We start from the raw sequence: 17,334 nt of genomic DNA, 5'->3' as shown, positions 1-17,334 counted from the left end.
AGTGTCTCCTCCGGCGGCTGCATTCTGCCGCCCCTGGTCTGGGAGTCAGCTGCAGAGCGCCGGCTCCCAACGTGTGCAGAGGTGGAGGGGGGCCCCTGCAGAGTGGCTGCGGCGGGCAGGGAGAAATCCCCGCAGCTCCGCTGCCCAGCGATCTGTCTTCCTGCTTCCTCTCACACAGATGCGCCACTGGATGACGCAATCATTCAGCTGCCAGCTGTGTCAGAGGAAGGCGATGAGATGCTGCGGCAGAGCACGAGGAGAGGTGAGAGGGGTGGGTGTGTGTGTATGTGAATGTGTGTGTGTGAATGTGTGTACGTGAATGTGTGTGTGTGTGTGTGTGTGTATGTGAATGTGTGTGTGTGTGTGTGAATGTGTGTATGTATGTGAATGTGTGTGTGTATGTGAATGTGTGTATATGTGTGAATGTGTGTATGTGAATGTGTGTATGTGTGTGTATATGTGTGAATGTGTGTATATGTGTGTGTATGTGAATGTGTGTATGTATGTGAATGTGTGTGTGTATGTGAATGTGTGAATGTGTGTATGTGAATGTGTGTGTGTGTATGTGAATGTGTGTTTGTATGTGTGTGTGTATGTGAATGTGTGTGTGTATGTGAATGTGTGTTTGTATGTGTGTGTATGTGAATGTGTGTGTGTGTATGTGAATGTGTGTGTGTGTATGTGAATGTGTGTGTGTGGCTCAGTATTGGGTGTGTGTGTGTATCGCGCTGCAGGGGAATGTGCAGAGAAGTGAATGGCGTGTGTGTGTGGGGGGGGGGAAGGAGAGGGCAATGATGGGGCTGACGGGGAGAGAGCAATGATGGGGATGGTGGAGGAGGAGAGGGCAATGATGGGGCTGACGGGGAGAGAGCAATGATGGGGATGGTGGAGGAGGAGAGGGCAATGATGGGGCTGACGGGGAGAGAGCAATGATGGGGATGGTGGAGGAGGAGAGGGCAATGATGGGGATGGTGGAGGAGGAGAGGGCAATGATGGGGCTGATGGGGAGAGAGCAATGATGGAGATGGTGGAGGAGGAGAGGGCAATGATGGGGCTGACGGGGAGAGAGCAATGATGGGGATGGTGGAGGAGGAGAGGGCAATGATGGGGATGGTGGAGGAGGAGAGGGCAATGATGGGGATGGTGGAGGAGGAGAGGGCAATGATGGGGATGGTGGAGGAGGAGAGGGCAATGATGGGGAGGGTGGAGGAGGAGAGGGCAATGATGGGGCTGACGGGGAGAGGGCAATGATGGGGCTGACGGGGGGCATATGTCCTGGGGGGGCGCCAAAATGAATTCTTGCCCCGGGTGCCAGAAACCCTAGATACACCTCTGCCGGAGTCACACTAGAGAGGAATATGGACGAGTGCTATGCGATAAAAAAATCACATAGCACTCGGACCAGTATTTCTCTATGGAGCCGCTCCCATCACTGCTTTTTTCCTCGGCCGTATTGTACGTGTGAGTAATTCGTAGCATGCTGCGATTGTCCCGGACACTCGGCTGACTCTCGGCTCACTCACACCCATATAAGCCTATGGGGGCGAGTGAGACAGCGCACATCACTCAAATATCATCAGAGTGATGTGCGTTATACGCGGACCCCAGCAATGGAGGAGATGGAGAAATTCATTTCTCCGCCTCCTCCGCGGCTGTGCTCCGATTCGCTCTGTACAAGAGGCTTGGAGCACAGACGCATGACACTCGGCTCCTGCTGACAGCAGAGCAGGAGCCGAGGGTCATTAGCATATCATATTGGATGCTCTCGCATCACATGCCATAAGCTAATGTGACCCCGGCCTAATTGTACCGGAGAATCACGCTGCCAGGTCATTTTTACCGCACAATAAATGCCGTAAAAACAAAACCCAGAAAAGCAATGTAGGAATTATGGACTGTTTTTTAATAATTGCTGCATTTGGAATTTCTTTTGCCATTTTCCAGTGCATTGAATGAGAAAATTAAAAATATTTCCCTGCATATTAACTCTTTATTTGAATGTAAATAGCTTTTTTTTCAAGTGGCGGGTTCCCTTTAACTTCTGGTAAGCAGATATAAACAGAATAACAACGCTAGTGAAGGTAGCAGTAACACAGGCTAACTGAGCATGTAGGAGAATCAGTCTACCCAGAAACTATGAGGTCAGACTCCACTACTGAGCTCATTGGATGAAGAAAGTGAAGCCGACTCTAATGACTTCTACTTCTTCTCCTCGGTTGTTGTAGTGTTAGGAAGAGGATCTACAAAGTGTATTCAGAATTTCTACATCATACGAACAAGATGGTCGGGAGAACAGACTTGTACCTAGCGCTAATCTGTACATTGTGCCTGAAAGTGTGCCCGGCTGTGCGAGGTAAGTGGGGAGGATGGGGGTTATACTCTGCTATGGTTTATTATAAATGCAAAGAGGTGTTACGAGAAGAAGACTTTGTGTAGAATGGAACAGACTAATGCATTCTTACTTTTCACCATTTGTATTTTTTAGTTGTATATTCTTTTTAGGTCTTATGGAATCCTTCATTCACATAAGTTTATTTTATGTGAAATATGATCATATAGTAGATAATACAAACCAATGTACCAAATGTTGCTGTTGATGACATTTTGTGCAAATCGTAATTTTTCAGGTTTTTGTGTAAAATGCCAGTTAAAAAAAAAATCCTGCTGGCTGGACGGGAGGCCGCGAATCTCTTACATTCCAGCGTCACCGGCACGGCTTTTGATTAGCCAGCGCTAACGTCACCTGTGCGTCCTGCTCATCGCTAGTTGGGACCTATGGATTTTTTTCCATTCATTCATTCATAGTCGTAGCAGCAAGAACTTTGTCATCTTGATGTAGCTTTACTATACGACGTCTGGCTTTTGTGCCTTTAAGGTCACGTTCAGACATAGCAGAAATAGGAAAATACTAAAACCCTATGTGCCCTATTTATCTATACCTATGCCTATGGTAGATATTTTAGTCGTATTCATCTAAACCTATGCCTATTTTAGATTTTTTTTACAGTTTCATTTTCTTAATTTAGTTTTCCTTTCCACTACACTCTATTTGAAGCAGAGTAACCAATTTATTTACTTATGTATTTATTTGACATGAAGTTGCTATACATGAATGTAGGGGTTCACTTTTTTGGAAACTGAATAACGGTTTTAAGCTCCGTTTTTTTATTAGAATAAGTTCATATTAGTACAACAAGGTTATCTTCCAAGTTTCATCAAGATCTTTTTAGGGATTCAGTCTTTATGTGCCGCCATATTCTTCTATACCTAGGCCTATGGTAGTTTTTTTTTTTACAGTTGAATTTTTTTAATGTATTTTTCCTTTCCACTTCACTCTACTTAAAAATAAATTAGCAGAGGTTAAAACTGTAATTGTGTTTTCAACAAGGCAAACCCATACATTTCTATATAGTAACTTTAAATTTCAAATAAACACTGAATCCCTAAGAAGATCTTGATGCAACTCTGAAAATAAGTTTGTCATTAATATGAACTTATTCCAACAAGAAAAACAGAGCTTAAAAATGTAATTCTGTTTTCAACAATGTTAATTCATACATTCCTATATACCGTATATACTCGAGTATAAGCTGACCCGAGTATAAGCCGACCTCCCCTAATTTTGCCACAAAAAACTGGGAAAACTTAATGACTCGAGTATACGCCTAGGGTGGGAAATGCAGCATCTACCGGTAAATGTCAAAAGTAAAAATAGATACCAATAAAAGTAAAATTAATTGAGACATCAGTAAGTTAAGTGTTTTTGAATATCCATATTGAATCAGGAGCCCCATATAATGCTCCATAAAGATTATGATGGCCCCATAAGATGCTCCATATTAAAATATGCCCCATATAATCCTGCATAAAGGTTGATAATGGCCCCATAAGATGCCCTATGGACACATTTGCCCAATATAATGCTGCTCAAATGTTGATTATGGCCCATAAGATGCTCCATAAAGATATTTGCCCCATATAGTGCTGCACAAACGTTATGGCCCATAAGATGCTTCATACAGACAATTGCCCCATATAGTGCTGCACAAACGATTATGGGCCCATAAGATGCTCCATACAGACACTTGCCCCATATAGTGCTGCACGAACGTTATGGCCCCATAGATGCTCCATACAGACACTTGCCCCATTTGCTGTTGCTGCATTAAAAAAAAATCACATACTCACCTCTCCGTCTCTCAGACCCCCGGCACTTTCAATATTCACCTGCTCCTCGTTCTGGCGCCGCTCCATCTTCAGCGTCTTCTGCACTGATGTTCAGGCAGAGGGCGCGCACTAACCACGTCACCGCGCCCTCTGACCTGAGTGTCACAGCAGAAGACGCTGAAGCTGGAGCGGCGCCGGAACGAGGAGCAGGTGAATATCGCGCTGCGCTCCCCTTCCCGTTATACTCACCTGCTCCTGGCGCGGTCCCTGTACGTCTGTTCCCCGGCGCCGCACTTCTTCCTGTACTGAGCGGTCACCGTTACTGCTCATTACAGTAATGAATATGCGGCTCCACCCCTATGGGAGGTGGAGACGCATATTCATTACTGTAATGAGTGGTACCATGTGACAGCTCAGTACAGGAAGAAGCTGCCGGTGCCGGGGAAGCCAGGGACCTGCAGGGACCACGCCAGGAGTAGGTGAGTATAATTAGACAGCCCCCGCTCCCCCTCCCCTGTCGACCCCTGGGTATGACTCGAGTATGAGCCGAGAGGGGGACTTTCAGCCCAAAAAATGGGCTGAAAATCTCGGCTTATACTCGAGTATATACGGTAATAACTTTACATTTCAAATAAACAGTGAATCCCTAAGTAGATCTTTATCGAAAAATTTAGCCTTAACCCCTTAGTGACAGAGCTAATTTGGTACTTAATGACCGGGCCAATTTTTACAATTCTGACCACTGTCACTTTATGAGGTTATAACTCTGGAACGCTTCAACCGATCCCGCTGATTCTGAGATTGTTTTTTCGTGACATATTGTACTTCATATTAGTGGTAACATTTCTTCGATATTTCTTGCGATTATTTATGAAAAAATGGAAATATGGCGAAAATTTTTAAAATTTTGCAATTTTCAAATTTAGTATTTTTATGCCCTTAAATCAGAGAGATATGTCACACAAAATAGTTAATAAATAACATTTCCCATATGTCTACTTTACATCAGCACAATTTTGGAATCAAAATTTTTTTTGTTAGGGAGTTATAAGGGTTAAAAGTTGACCAGCAATTTCTCATTTTTACAACACCATTTTTTTTTTAGGGACCACATCACATTTGAAGTCATTTTGAGGGGTCTATATGATAGAAAATAACCAAGTGTGACACCATTATAAAAACTGCACCCCTCAAGGTGCTCAAAACCACATTCAAGAAGTTTATTAACCCTTTACGTGCTTCACAGGAACTGAAACAATGTGGAAGGAAAAAATGAACATTTAACTTTTTTTGCAAACATTTTAATTCAGAACCATATGTTTTTATTTTCACAAGTGTAAAAACAGAAATTTAACCATACATTTTGTTGTGCAATTTCTCCTGAGTATGCCGATACCCCATATGTGGGGATAAACCACTGTTTGGGCGCACCGCAGAGCTTGGAAGAGAAGGAGCGCCGTTTGACTTTTTCAATGCAGAATTGGCTGGAATTGAGATCGGATGCCATGTCATGTTTAGAGAGCCCCTGATGTGCCTAAACAGTGGAAACTCTCCACAAGTGACACCATTTTGGAAACTAGACCCCTTAAGGAACTTAACTAGATGTGTGGTGAGCACATTAAACCCCCAAGTGCTTCACAGAAGTTTATAAAGTAGAGCCGTGAAAATAAAAAATCGCATTTGTTTACACAAAAATGATCTTTTCGCCCACAAATTCTTATTTTCACAAGGGTAACAGGAGAAATTAGACCACAAAAGTTGTTGTGCAATTTCTCCTGAGTAAGTCGATACCCCATATGTGGGGGTAAACCACTGTTTGGGCGCACCGCAGAGCTTGGAAGAGAAGGAGTGCCGTTTTATTTTTTCAATGTAGAATTGGCTGGAATTGAGATCGGACACCTTGTCGCGTTTGGAGAGCCCCTGATGTGCCTACACAGTGGAAACCCCCCACAAGGGGGGGAACTGTTTGGGTACCCATCAGGGCTCGGAAGGGAAGGAGCGCCGCTTGGAATGCAGACTTTGATGGGATGGTCTGCGGGTGTCATGTTGCATTTGCAGAGCTCCTGATGTACCTAAACAGTAGAAACCCACCACAAGTGACCCCATTTTGGAAACTAGACCCCTCAAAGAGCTTATCTAGATATGTGGTGAGCACTATGAACCCCCAACTGCTTCACAAAAGTTTATAATGTAGAGCCATGAAAATAAAAAAAATCATATTTTTTCCACAAAAATGATCTTTTCACCACCAAATTTTTACTTTCACAAGGGTAACAGGAGAAATTGGACCCCAAAATTTATTGTGCAATGTATGCTGAGTAGGCTGATACCCCATATGTTGGGGATAAACCACTGTTTGGGCGCATGGCAGAGCTCGGAAGGGAAGGAGCGCCGTTTTGGAATGCAGACTTTGATAGAATGGTCTGCGGGCATTATGTTACGTTTGCAGAGCCCCTGATGTACCTAAACAGTAGAAACCCCCCACAAGTGACCCCATTTTGGAAACTAGACCCCCCAAGGAACTTATCTAGATGTGTTGTGAGAACTTTGAATGCCCAAGTGCTTCACAGGTTATAATGCAGAGTCGTGAAAATAAAAAAAATATATTTTTTCCACAAAAAAGATTTTTTTAGCCCACAAATTTTTATTTTCACAAGGGTAACAAGAGAAATTGGACCCCAAAAGTTGTTGTCCAATTTGTCCTGAGTACGCTGATACCCCATATGCGGGGGGGACCACTGTTTGGGCGCATGGCTGAGCTCGGAAGGGAAGGAGCGCCGTTTTGGAATGCAGACTTTGATAGAATGGTCTGCGGGCATTATGTTGCATTTGCAGAGCCCCTGATGTACCTAAACAGTAGAAACCCCCCACAAGTGACCCCATTTTGGAAACTAGACCCCCCCAAGGAACTTATCTAGATGTGTGGTGAGAACTTTGAATTCCCAAGTGCTTCCCAGAAGGTTATAATGCAGAGTCGTGAAAATAAAAAAAATATATTTTTTCCACAAAAAAGATTTTTTTAGCCCCCAAGTTTTTATTTTCACAAGGGTAACAAGAGAAATTGGACCCCAAAAGTTGTTATCCAATTTGTCCTGAGTACGCTGATACCCCATATGTGGGGGGACCACTGTTTGGGCGCATGGCTGAGCTCGGAAGGGAAGGAGCGCCGTTTTGGAATGCAGACTTTGATAGAATGGTCTGCGGGCGTTATGTTGCATTTGCAGAGCCCCTGATGTACCTAAACAGTAGAAACCCCCCACAAGTGACCCCATTTTGGAAACTAGACCCCCCAAAGGAACTTATATAGATGTGTGGTGAGAACTTTGAATGCCCAAGTGCTTCACAGAAGTTTATAATGCAGAGTCGTGAAAATAAAAAATATTTTTTTTTCCACAAAAAAGATTTTTAGCCCCCAAGTTTTTATTTTCACAAGGGTAACAGGAGAAATTGGACCCCAAATGTTGTTGTCCAATTTATCCCGAGTACGCTGATGCCCCATATGTGGGGGTAAACTACTGTTTGGGCGCACGGCAGAGCTCAGAAGGGAGGGAGCACCATTTGACTTTTTGAGCGCAAAATTGGCTGTGGCGTTTAGAGACCCCCTGATGTACCTAAACAGTGGAAACCCCCCAATTCTAACTCCAACCCTAACCCCAACACACCCCTAACCCTAATCCCAACCCGATCCATAATCCTAATCACAACCCTAACCCCCAAAACACCCCTAACCCTAATCCCAAAGCTAACCATAACCCTAATCAAACCCCCAAACCGAACACACCCCTAATCCTAATCTCAACCCTAACCTCAAAACCTAACCCTAATCGCAATACACCCCTATCCCTAATCCCAACCCTAGCCTTAACCCTAATCCCAAACCTAACCCTAATCCCAAATGTAACCCTAATGCCAACCCTAATCCAAACCGTAATCCCAACTCTAACCCTAACTTTAGCCCCAACCCTAGCCCTAACCCTAACTTTAGCCCAAACCCTAACTTTAGCCCTAAACCTAGCCCCAACCCTAACCCTAACTTTAGCCCTAACCCTAGCCCTAACCCTAGCTCTAACTCTAATCCTAGCTCTAACCCTAACCCTAGCCCTAACCCTAACCCAAGCCCTATCCCTAGCCCTAACCCTAAGGCTATGTGCACACGTTGCGGATTTGCTGCGGATCTGCAGCGTTTCCGCAGCTGCGGGTCCGCAGCCGTTTCCCATGAGTTTACAGTACAATGTAAACCTTTACATTCCGCAGCATGTTAATTCTTTCTGCGGATTCCGCAGTGGTTTTACACCTGCTCCATAATAGAAAACCGCAGGTGTAAAACCGCAGGGGAATCCGCACAAAAACCGCGGTACATCCGCAATAAATCTGCAGGAAAAACGCAGCGTTTTGGCCCTGCGGATTTATCAAATCCGCTGCGGAAAAATCCACAGAGAACCATTCTACGTGTACACATATCCTAACCCTACCCCTAACCCTCCCCCTAACCCTCCCGCTAACCCTACCCCTAACCCTAACCCTACCCCTACCCCTACCCCTAACCCTAACCCCACCCCTAACCCTACCCCTAACCCTAACCCTAATTGGAAAATAGAAATTCATACATTTTTTTTATTTTATTATTTTTTCCTTACTAAGGGGGTGATAAATGGGGGGGGTTATTTACTATTTTTTTTATTTTGATCACTGTGATAGGATCTCACAGTGACCAAAATAAAACAAGTGGAAGAATCTTTCTCTGCCGGCCGGCAGATCATGGCGGGCGCACTGCGCATGCGCCCGCCATTTTCTTGCCGGCGGCCAGCAGAGGAAGCAGGAGGACCCAGGGACACCGGTAAGTATAACAGGGTCCCCCCTATTTCTCTGTCCTCTGATGTGCGATCACATCAGAGGACAGAGAATGACATCGCTTTTTTTTTTTTTGCGGTCGCCGGTAAACAGTTAATTACCGGCGATCGCAAAACAGGGGTCGGTAAAAACCGACCCCGATCATGTTCTTTGGGGTCTCGGCTACCCCCGGCAGCCGAGACCCCAAAAATCTTCCGGGCGGCGGGCGCACTGCGCATGCGCCCGCCATTTTTTCCCCAGAAAAAGATGGTGGCGCCCATGTGGAGCTACGAGGAGCACCGGGGGAGATAGGTGAGTATTGGGGGGCTAACGGGGGCGATCGGGGACCCCATTTCTCTGTCCTCCGATGTGCGATCACATCGGAGGACAGAGAAAATCCGACTCTGGGGGGCGCTATTCACTTTTTCAACAGCGCTGTTAATTAACGGCGCTGTGGTTTAAGTGCCCTTAGCGGCCGCCGTTAAAAGGTGTATCGGCGGTCGTTAAGGGGTTAAAGCCCTTGTTTTTGTTTGTTTGATTTTCACACAAGACTATGGCAATGGCACAGTTTTTTTAAATGGTTTTCTTAATTTATATAATCTCTCTGATCTCAGTTTACTGATAAAATAAAATATACAGTTTACTTTATGTAAAAAAAAATTAAGGGCTCACTCACACTGGCCGTTTCGTCTCCGTTATGTGCATGCGCTTTTTATAAGAAGCGCATGCTGAATTACTGTGTTGGTGGTTTTTAGCGCACACAGTCATCCAAATAGGCGGCGGCAGTCCGTTCTGCGCTGCAAAAACTGACATGCTGTCGCTTTTTTCCGTTCGATGCGCAGAAAAAGCGCAGTGTCTGCACTAGCCCATTGACAACAATAGGCTCGTTTTTTCAGCGCAGAACGGATGCGCTGAAAAAAACGTGCAAACGCTGCCTGTGTGAACGAGCTCTTATGAGGCGAAATTAAGCTGTCTGTTGTAAACACAAGTCACATATACAGTACACACCTTCTCATTTAAAGATTTTTCTGCATTTTTATGACTATGAAAATTGTACACACTGTGTTCACACTGAAGGCATCAAAACTATGAATTAACACATGTGGAATTATATACTTAATAAAAAAAGTGTGAAAAAACTGAAAATAAGTCTTATATTCTAGGTTCTTCAAAGTAGCCATATTTTGCTTTGATGAGGCCCCCATGAGAAGCGAGCTAAGCACTCATGTGATGCCCGGGGACGCACGTGCACGCGCTTTCATTCTACTAAAGCGTCTTCAATGTGAAAACGGTTTAGGAGGATAGCTTAGCAAGGGACAGTCAGTTGCGTTCTTGCAACTGAGTGATTTAGGGACAGTTTAGTGTAGGAATAGTTACAAAAGCTAAAAAAAATAATAATAAAGACCTATTTAATCTAATATTAATTTAAAACAATTGATAGTTACTCTTTAAACAAAAATATTTATATATTTTAATTTAATTATTTAATGCAAAATTACAAATCTTAAATTATTCAAAAGTACTTGAAGCCAAAGCTGATTCAATAAAATAAAATTCAGTCTGAAATGAAAAGCAATTTTAAAATTTAAGTAAATGTACACTAAAGATTAGTATCAAAAGAAGCTAAGGCATAAATCACACAAAACTTCATACTACCTTTTTGTTAGTTCTTGAATGTAAGCATACTGAAGAGAAATATCCTATGTAGCATGGTTGTCCAGTGGACTTTTGCTCCAAATTAGTGAAATTGTATCCTCTGAAATGTCATAAAAGTTGGTAACTTTTACACCGTATCCACAAATACTTTGTATGAGACAGTAACAAGGTATATCCTTTAAAATAGAAGCACTTTAGATAACAGTTATGATACTGTATATTCCTACATTTTAACTGTAAATAGTAATAGACAACGTATAAGACAGTAGAGTGAGTATGGTAAGGTCAACAACCATGCCGGCTTAAAGCACTTTCCTACCAGTGGCGTGAAGAAAATTTGACAGACCGTGCAGAGGTCCAACGTTTGCAGCCACCAGTACAGTACTCCAAGTTTTATCCTCAACAAACCCAAACCGAAGAATTAGCATCCATCCTGGAAGTGAAAACTTGACTTCAGCAGGGGCAGCTACATTGTATGGAGCCATTTATTATATGGCAAGCTAGATCGAGGACAGATAACATTTACTGTGCTATATTTAGATGGAAGATCTGGTTACTATTAGCAGAGATTATTTTGGGAAGAAAGTTGAACACCCATACATTCCTATATAGCAACTTTATAATTCAAATAAAGACTGAATCCCTAAAAAGATCTTGATGAAACTGGGAAGATAACCTTGTTGTACTAATATGAACTTATTCAAATAAAAAAACCGGAGCTTAAAATAGTTATTCAGTTTCAACCATGATAACACACAAGGCATAGGTATGGCAGAATATGGCGCATAAAGACTGAATCCCTAAAAAGATCTTAATGAAACTGGGAAGATAACCTTGTTGGACTAATATGAACTTATTCCAATAAAAAAAACGGAGCTTAAAACCGTTATTCTGTTTCCAACCATGATAACACATTAGGCATAGGTATGGAAGAATATGGCGCATAAAGACTGAATCCCTAAAAAGATCTTAATGAAACTGGGAAGATAACCTTGTTGGACTAATATGAACTTATTCCAATAAAAAAAACGGAGCTTAAAACCGTTATTCTGTTTCCAACCATGATAACACATTAGGCATAGGTATGGAAGAATATGGCGCATAAAGACTGAATCCCTAAAAAGATCTTAATGAAACTGGGAAAATAACCTTGTTGGACTAATATGAACATATTCCAATAAAAAAAAACGGAGCTTAAAACTGTTGCTCAGTTTCCAAAAATGTTAGCCACCAACATTCATGTATAGCAACTTCATGTCAAATAAATACATAAGTAAATAAATTGGTTACTCTGCTTCAAATAGAGTGTAGTGGAAAGGAAAACTAAATTAAGAAAATGAAACTGTAAAAAAAATCTAAAATAGGCATAGGTTTAGATGAATACGACTAAAATATCTACCATAGGCATAGGTATAGGTTAATTTGGCACATAGGGTTTTAGTATGCACCGCAGAAATACTGTGTCTCTTGATTTCTGCAGGATCCTCACAAAACTACTCAATAACAATCTCTTATTATTGAATCCCTGTTGCATTTTTTATGCCTTTTCCCTCTTAGTTGATGCAATTTTGGTAGAGATGTGAAGCTGCATTTTTTATAGTACAGAAAAGCTTTGATTCTCCACTTAAAAAAGTATCTACAGTTTTTTGCATGCGTTTTTTTTAGGCCCCATAGAAGATAAGAGAGAGAAAAAAGCACCAAAACCGCACAGTTCAACCGTGTCTTTAGACCCCAGGGGCGCAGTTTTCATGAAATTACATCGGATTTGCTTGGACAGTTAAATACAGCAGAATTTCTGTGCAAAAAAAGTAGCAGAAAATACGCAGCCTTTACACTATATGTGAACTTTGCCTAAATGTCCAAGTGGATGTCATGTCATGAAAAGTCAAACCTTGGTGCGTCTAATGACGATGCTGAACTGGGCGGTTTTGGTGCTTTTTTTTCTCTATAAGCTTCTATGTGGAGGGTGAAAAAAACATGTAAAAAAAAGGTTCAGTTGCATTTTTAAGCGCAGAATCAAAGTTTTTATGTACTAATTAAAAAAAGCTAAAAACATGTCTTCGCAACTGCACCAAAAATGCGGCAAATAAGGGGGAAAATACAAAAAACAAAACTCAGCAAACACGCAATATTAGAGAAGATTATTATTGGGATGTGTGGTGTTGACACCTGCAAAAAATTTGCAGGAAAAAGCAATAATAAAATCACAGCATTTGCGCTATGTGTGATCACTGACTCAGAATTACATTGTTATTACATTTTATTTTGGGTTTAATAGAGAAAAAAAATCAATCAGTCAACCATTTTATTATACCATTTAGTAAGCACCATAAATAATCTGATCGCTGTGTTGTACAGACTGTTACAATTACATGGACAAATATGTCCATGTGATTTGCTGATTTGTGGTGTTTATTATTTTTAAAAAGTGCATTAAAATGACATTATTGTAATTGTTTTTTATTATTTTTTAGTAATTTTATTTGAACAAAAAAAATATCTTTGTTTTCCCTGTAGAATACAGGGACATAGAAATACATTGCTATATACAGATGTATCTCTATGTACCAGTATAGTCTGCCTGTGGGCTCAGAGTCTGCACTGCAGCTTCAAGTATACATAATGCTCTGAATGCTCTCACTGTATGCTGTGGCTCAAAGCTTTAGCTATTGCATGTGTTGGCTTTAGCTATTGCATGTGATGATAGAGGTTGTGGGTTAGATTCCTGGGGACTGGGGAGACTTTTAAAAAGAGAAAATTACTGTACATATTTTTAATTGTTTTTCATTTTTTGTAGTAGTTTTATTGGAACAAATAAATCTGACTTTCTTCACCTCTAAAATACAGGTACATAGAAATGCACTGCTCTACACAGATGTACAGTCATGGCTGAAAGTGTTGGCACCCTTGAAATTGTTCCAGAAAATGAAGTGCTGTTTTTTGCAGCATAAGATGCACCAGATCCTAAGATACACCCAAAATTTTGGGGAGGAAAATAGTAAAAAAAAAAATCAATCTGCACATGCACTGCCTCCAGCGGCCATTTTCCCGAAGTCAGTCTCATTGAAAACCATGGAAAGTGCGAGGGCTCCATATACATTTGGTGAAAGCCCAGAGCCTGCCACAGCATTGCACCACTGAACAATCCCCTCCTCCCAGCGTGGGGCCCTCAGCATCGCCCCCTCCTGCCCCCACCACCAGCTACTTGCAGCAGCGGACCCCGGGACCCAGCTCCACCGCAGCCTTTCCTAAATTTTTAGTGAAACAAGTGTGTTATAATCCAACAAATACGGCATTTCTCCCAGGAAATTATTGCAATTACAAATGTTTTGTTATACACAGGTTTATTTCATTTGTATTTATTGGAACAACACAAAACACAGAGAAGAAAAGGCAAATTGGACATAATTTCACACAAAAAAAAACAAAATGGGCCAGACAAAATTGTTGACACCCTCAACTTAATATTTGGTTGCACCCTTTAGAATAAATAACTGCGATCAATCACTTCTTAAAACCCATCAACCAGCTTCTTACACCTCTCAACTGAAATTTCGGACCTCTCTTCTTTTGCAAACTGCTCCAGGTCTCTCATATTCAGAGGCGCCTTCTCCCAAGAGCAATTTTAAGATCTCTCTACAGGTGTTCAATGGGATTTAGATCCCGACTCATTGCTGCCACTTCAGAACTCTCCAGTGCTTTGTTTCCATCCAGTTTGGGGGGCTTCTTGAAATACAGAATGTTTGGGGTCATTGTCCTGCTGGAAGACCCATGGCGTAGGACGCAAACACATTTCTGACGCTAGCCACTACATTGCAACCCAAAATCCGTTGGTAATCTTCAGATTTCATAATGCCTTGCATCATGTGCCAGTGCCAAAGGCAACAAAACAACCCCAAAACATCTTTGAGCCTCCACCATATTTGACTGTAGTTACTGTGCTCTTTTCTTTCTAGGCCTCATTCCGTTTTCAGTAAACCGTAGAATGATGTGCTTTACCAAAAAGCTCTATCTTGGTCTTATCTTTCCACAAGACACTTTCCCAGAAGGATTGTGGCTTACTCACGTACATTTTGGTAAACTGCAGTCAAGCTTTTTTATGTCTCTGTGTCAGCAGTCCTCTGGGACTCCTGCCATAGCGTTTCATTTTATTCAAATTTTGACAGATAGTTCGCGCAGACACTGATGCACCCTGAGTCTGCAGGACAGTTTGAATTTCTTTGGAACTAGATTAGGGCTGCTTATCCACCACCCACACTATCCTACGTTGCAGTCTAACATCAATTTTTCTCTATCGGGGAGATTAGCTACAGTGCCATGGTTTGTAAACTTTTTGATTATGATGCACTTTGCGGACAAAGGAACATCAAGATCTCTGAAGATGGACTTGTAACCTTGTTGATATTTTTCAGCAATTTTGGTTCTCAAGCCCTCTCTTCTCCTATTTCTTCTCCCCATGCATAATGTGGCACACACAGATGCAAAATGCAAACATTGAGTCTACTTCTCCACTTTTTATCTAGTTTCAGGCGTGATTTTCATATTGCTCACACCTGTTACTTCCCACAGGTGAGTGTGAACGAGCATCACATGCTTGAAAGAAAGTTGTTTACCCACAATTTTGTAGAGGGGCCAACAATTTTATCTGGCCCATTTTGGAGTTTTGTGTGAAATTATCTTCAATTTGCCTTTTATTCCTCTGTTTTTTTTTTGTGTGTTGTTCCAATACACACATAGGAAATAAACGTGTGTATAACAACACATATGTAATTGCAATAATTTTCTGGGAAAATACTTCATTTTCTGGAACAATTTCAAGGGTTCCAACATTTTCGGCCATAACTGTATATCTATATATATATATAAAGTTGAGTGTATGTGTAGCGCCCCCACTGCCGCAGGGCCGAGGGGTACCCGGTACTGGGCCTCTGAGTCTCTGCTCTGGGATTGTCACGGTGGCTAGACCCGGTCCGTGACCCTGCTGAGGGGCGCACAATGATAGATGTGGATGGTGGTGGTGGTGCGGTGCAGTAAATAACGAGGACACCAGGTTGCAGTCTCTTTACCTCTTTACTGAAGGCTTCTGGGTCCTCAGTCCGGAATACGGTTAGCCGGGCTGCGCAAGTCCGGCCGGTCCGATGGCACCTCCAGAGTTCCCTTCGCAGGTGGAAATCTGTGCCTTCCTTCTAGCGCTTATGTGTTGTGGTCCTCCCCTGCTGTGCTTACGGGACAGTCCCCACAACTGTTGTGTCTGTTTCTCGTGTTCCCTCACAACTCGATTCTGATGTTCTTCTTCTTCTCGTCCCCCAGATCTTATGGTAGGACGCACCCGTATGACGGGAAGGCTCGGAGCTGTTCCGGGACCCTAGAGTCGCCCCTCTCCACAAGTTGCCCCCTATGTCTGCGTAGGTGATGTAGGTGAGACAGCCAGCCTATAGCTCTCTGCCCTGCCGTTGGTTTGAAGTAATGCTTAGAGCTCTGTACTTCCTCGGCGTTCCGGCCACCGGTTATTTACGCCTCAGTAGGATGTTGCCTCGGTCTAACGGCACGACTCCTACTGGTATTCTCCCTGTTGCGTTGATCTCGTTTCTCACTCAGCACAATAAATCTCGCTTCTTGTCCTTTCTTAGGGCACCGCCGCTATGAAGTGCAGGCGCGCGGTCCCGTAGCTTTCTCTCTGTTTGCCAGGCCTCTGTCAGGATCCCACCCCTGACAGGGACCCTACCGAATCTTCCCCTACAACACCCTCTGCCACAAGGTGTTGCCTGGTTCCAACCCAGTCAGCGTTCTCTCTAACTTCCTGCCTAACCCCCAGTTTTACCAGACTGTGAGGAGTGGCCTAATGAATAGTACCCTTAGCTCCCCCTGGAGGCCAGACTGTGAAATGTATTGGTGTATGTGATACCTGGTCAGATGAACTCCTTCAGTGCCATCAGACGTACCATAGTCCCCCTTAGCGGTGGAGCCACAGTACTGCAACGACCAGGACTCTGGGGCGCTGCACTCCCCCCAGGTTAAATCCAGTACTCCTGGACTGGGAAGAAAACAACAATACATGTCAGCAAAAAGACATACAATTTTGAAAATGCAAGTACAAGTCAACTTTGTAACAGAGCTTCCCTTTATGGGAGGTGAGGACACCTGAACGTTACAAACATGGTTAAATACTTTTTAAATAACTTTACTATAAATAACTTTTCTTACCCAACCAGGTATTCTACTAAGTGCAAAATTTTGAACAACAATCCAACTTTGCCTTTAAGGACGTACTCGCTAAATCCACTAAAGACCTTCTTATATCACATATAAGGCTAATTAACTTTTATGCATTCTCCTACTTTACGTCTGCAGGACCGCCTGTCCTAACTGCTCCAGACCTACTGCCTCTCCTTTCTGTTACAGGACCGCTCCTTTCCGCCCGAGCCTACTGTACTTCCACTACTATACACAGTATAGAACATATCATTTTTCTTTCAGTTTAAGATCACTGAGCCATCCCTATATGGCTCCTAAGAGGACTCACCACTAACCCCTACAGGTTCACTTCCTGTCCTCATTCTTCTAATAACATTATTAAACTTTTCTTACAATCAACTAGTTAGTTACATATAACTTCTTCATATTAGCATCATTACTTTTTCTGTCAAGACATTATTGCCATCTAACCATCTTAAGGCAACA

General features: G+C 42.7%; 1 protein-coding gene across 1 annotated transcript in view; it reads left to right on the top strand.

Annotated features, from left to right (window-relative positions):
- Nucleotides 1-236: 236 nt before the first annotated feature.
- The window catches only part of LOC143806157 (H-2 class II histocompatibility antigen, A-U alpha chain-like), a 258,329-nt gene continuing 241,231 nt past the window's right edge, over nucleotides 237-17,334 (top strand). Inside the window, exons 1-2 of the mRNA XM_077286166.1 lie at nucleotides 237-262; nucleotides 2,226-2,353. Of these exons, the coding sequence (XP_077142281.1) occupies nucleotides 2,281-2,353 (73 nt within the window). The 5' untranslated portion in view covers nucleotides 237-262; nucleotides 2,226-2,280. The remainder of the gene's footprint in view (nucleotides 263-2,225; nucleotides 2,354-17,334) is intronic.

The sequence above is a fragment of the Ranitomeya variabilis genome, chromosome 2 (genome assembly GCF_051348905.1).
Source record: "Ranitomeya variabilis isolate aRanVar5 chromosome 2, aRanVar5.hap1, whole genome shotgun sequence".
NCBI classification, from domain to species: Eukaryota; Metazoa; Chordata; class Amphibia; order Anura; family Dendrobatidae; genus Ranitomeya; species Ranitomeya variabilis.
This window is presented reverse-complemented; position numbering and strand designations above follow the sequence as displayed.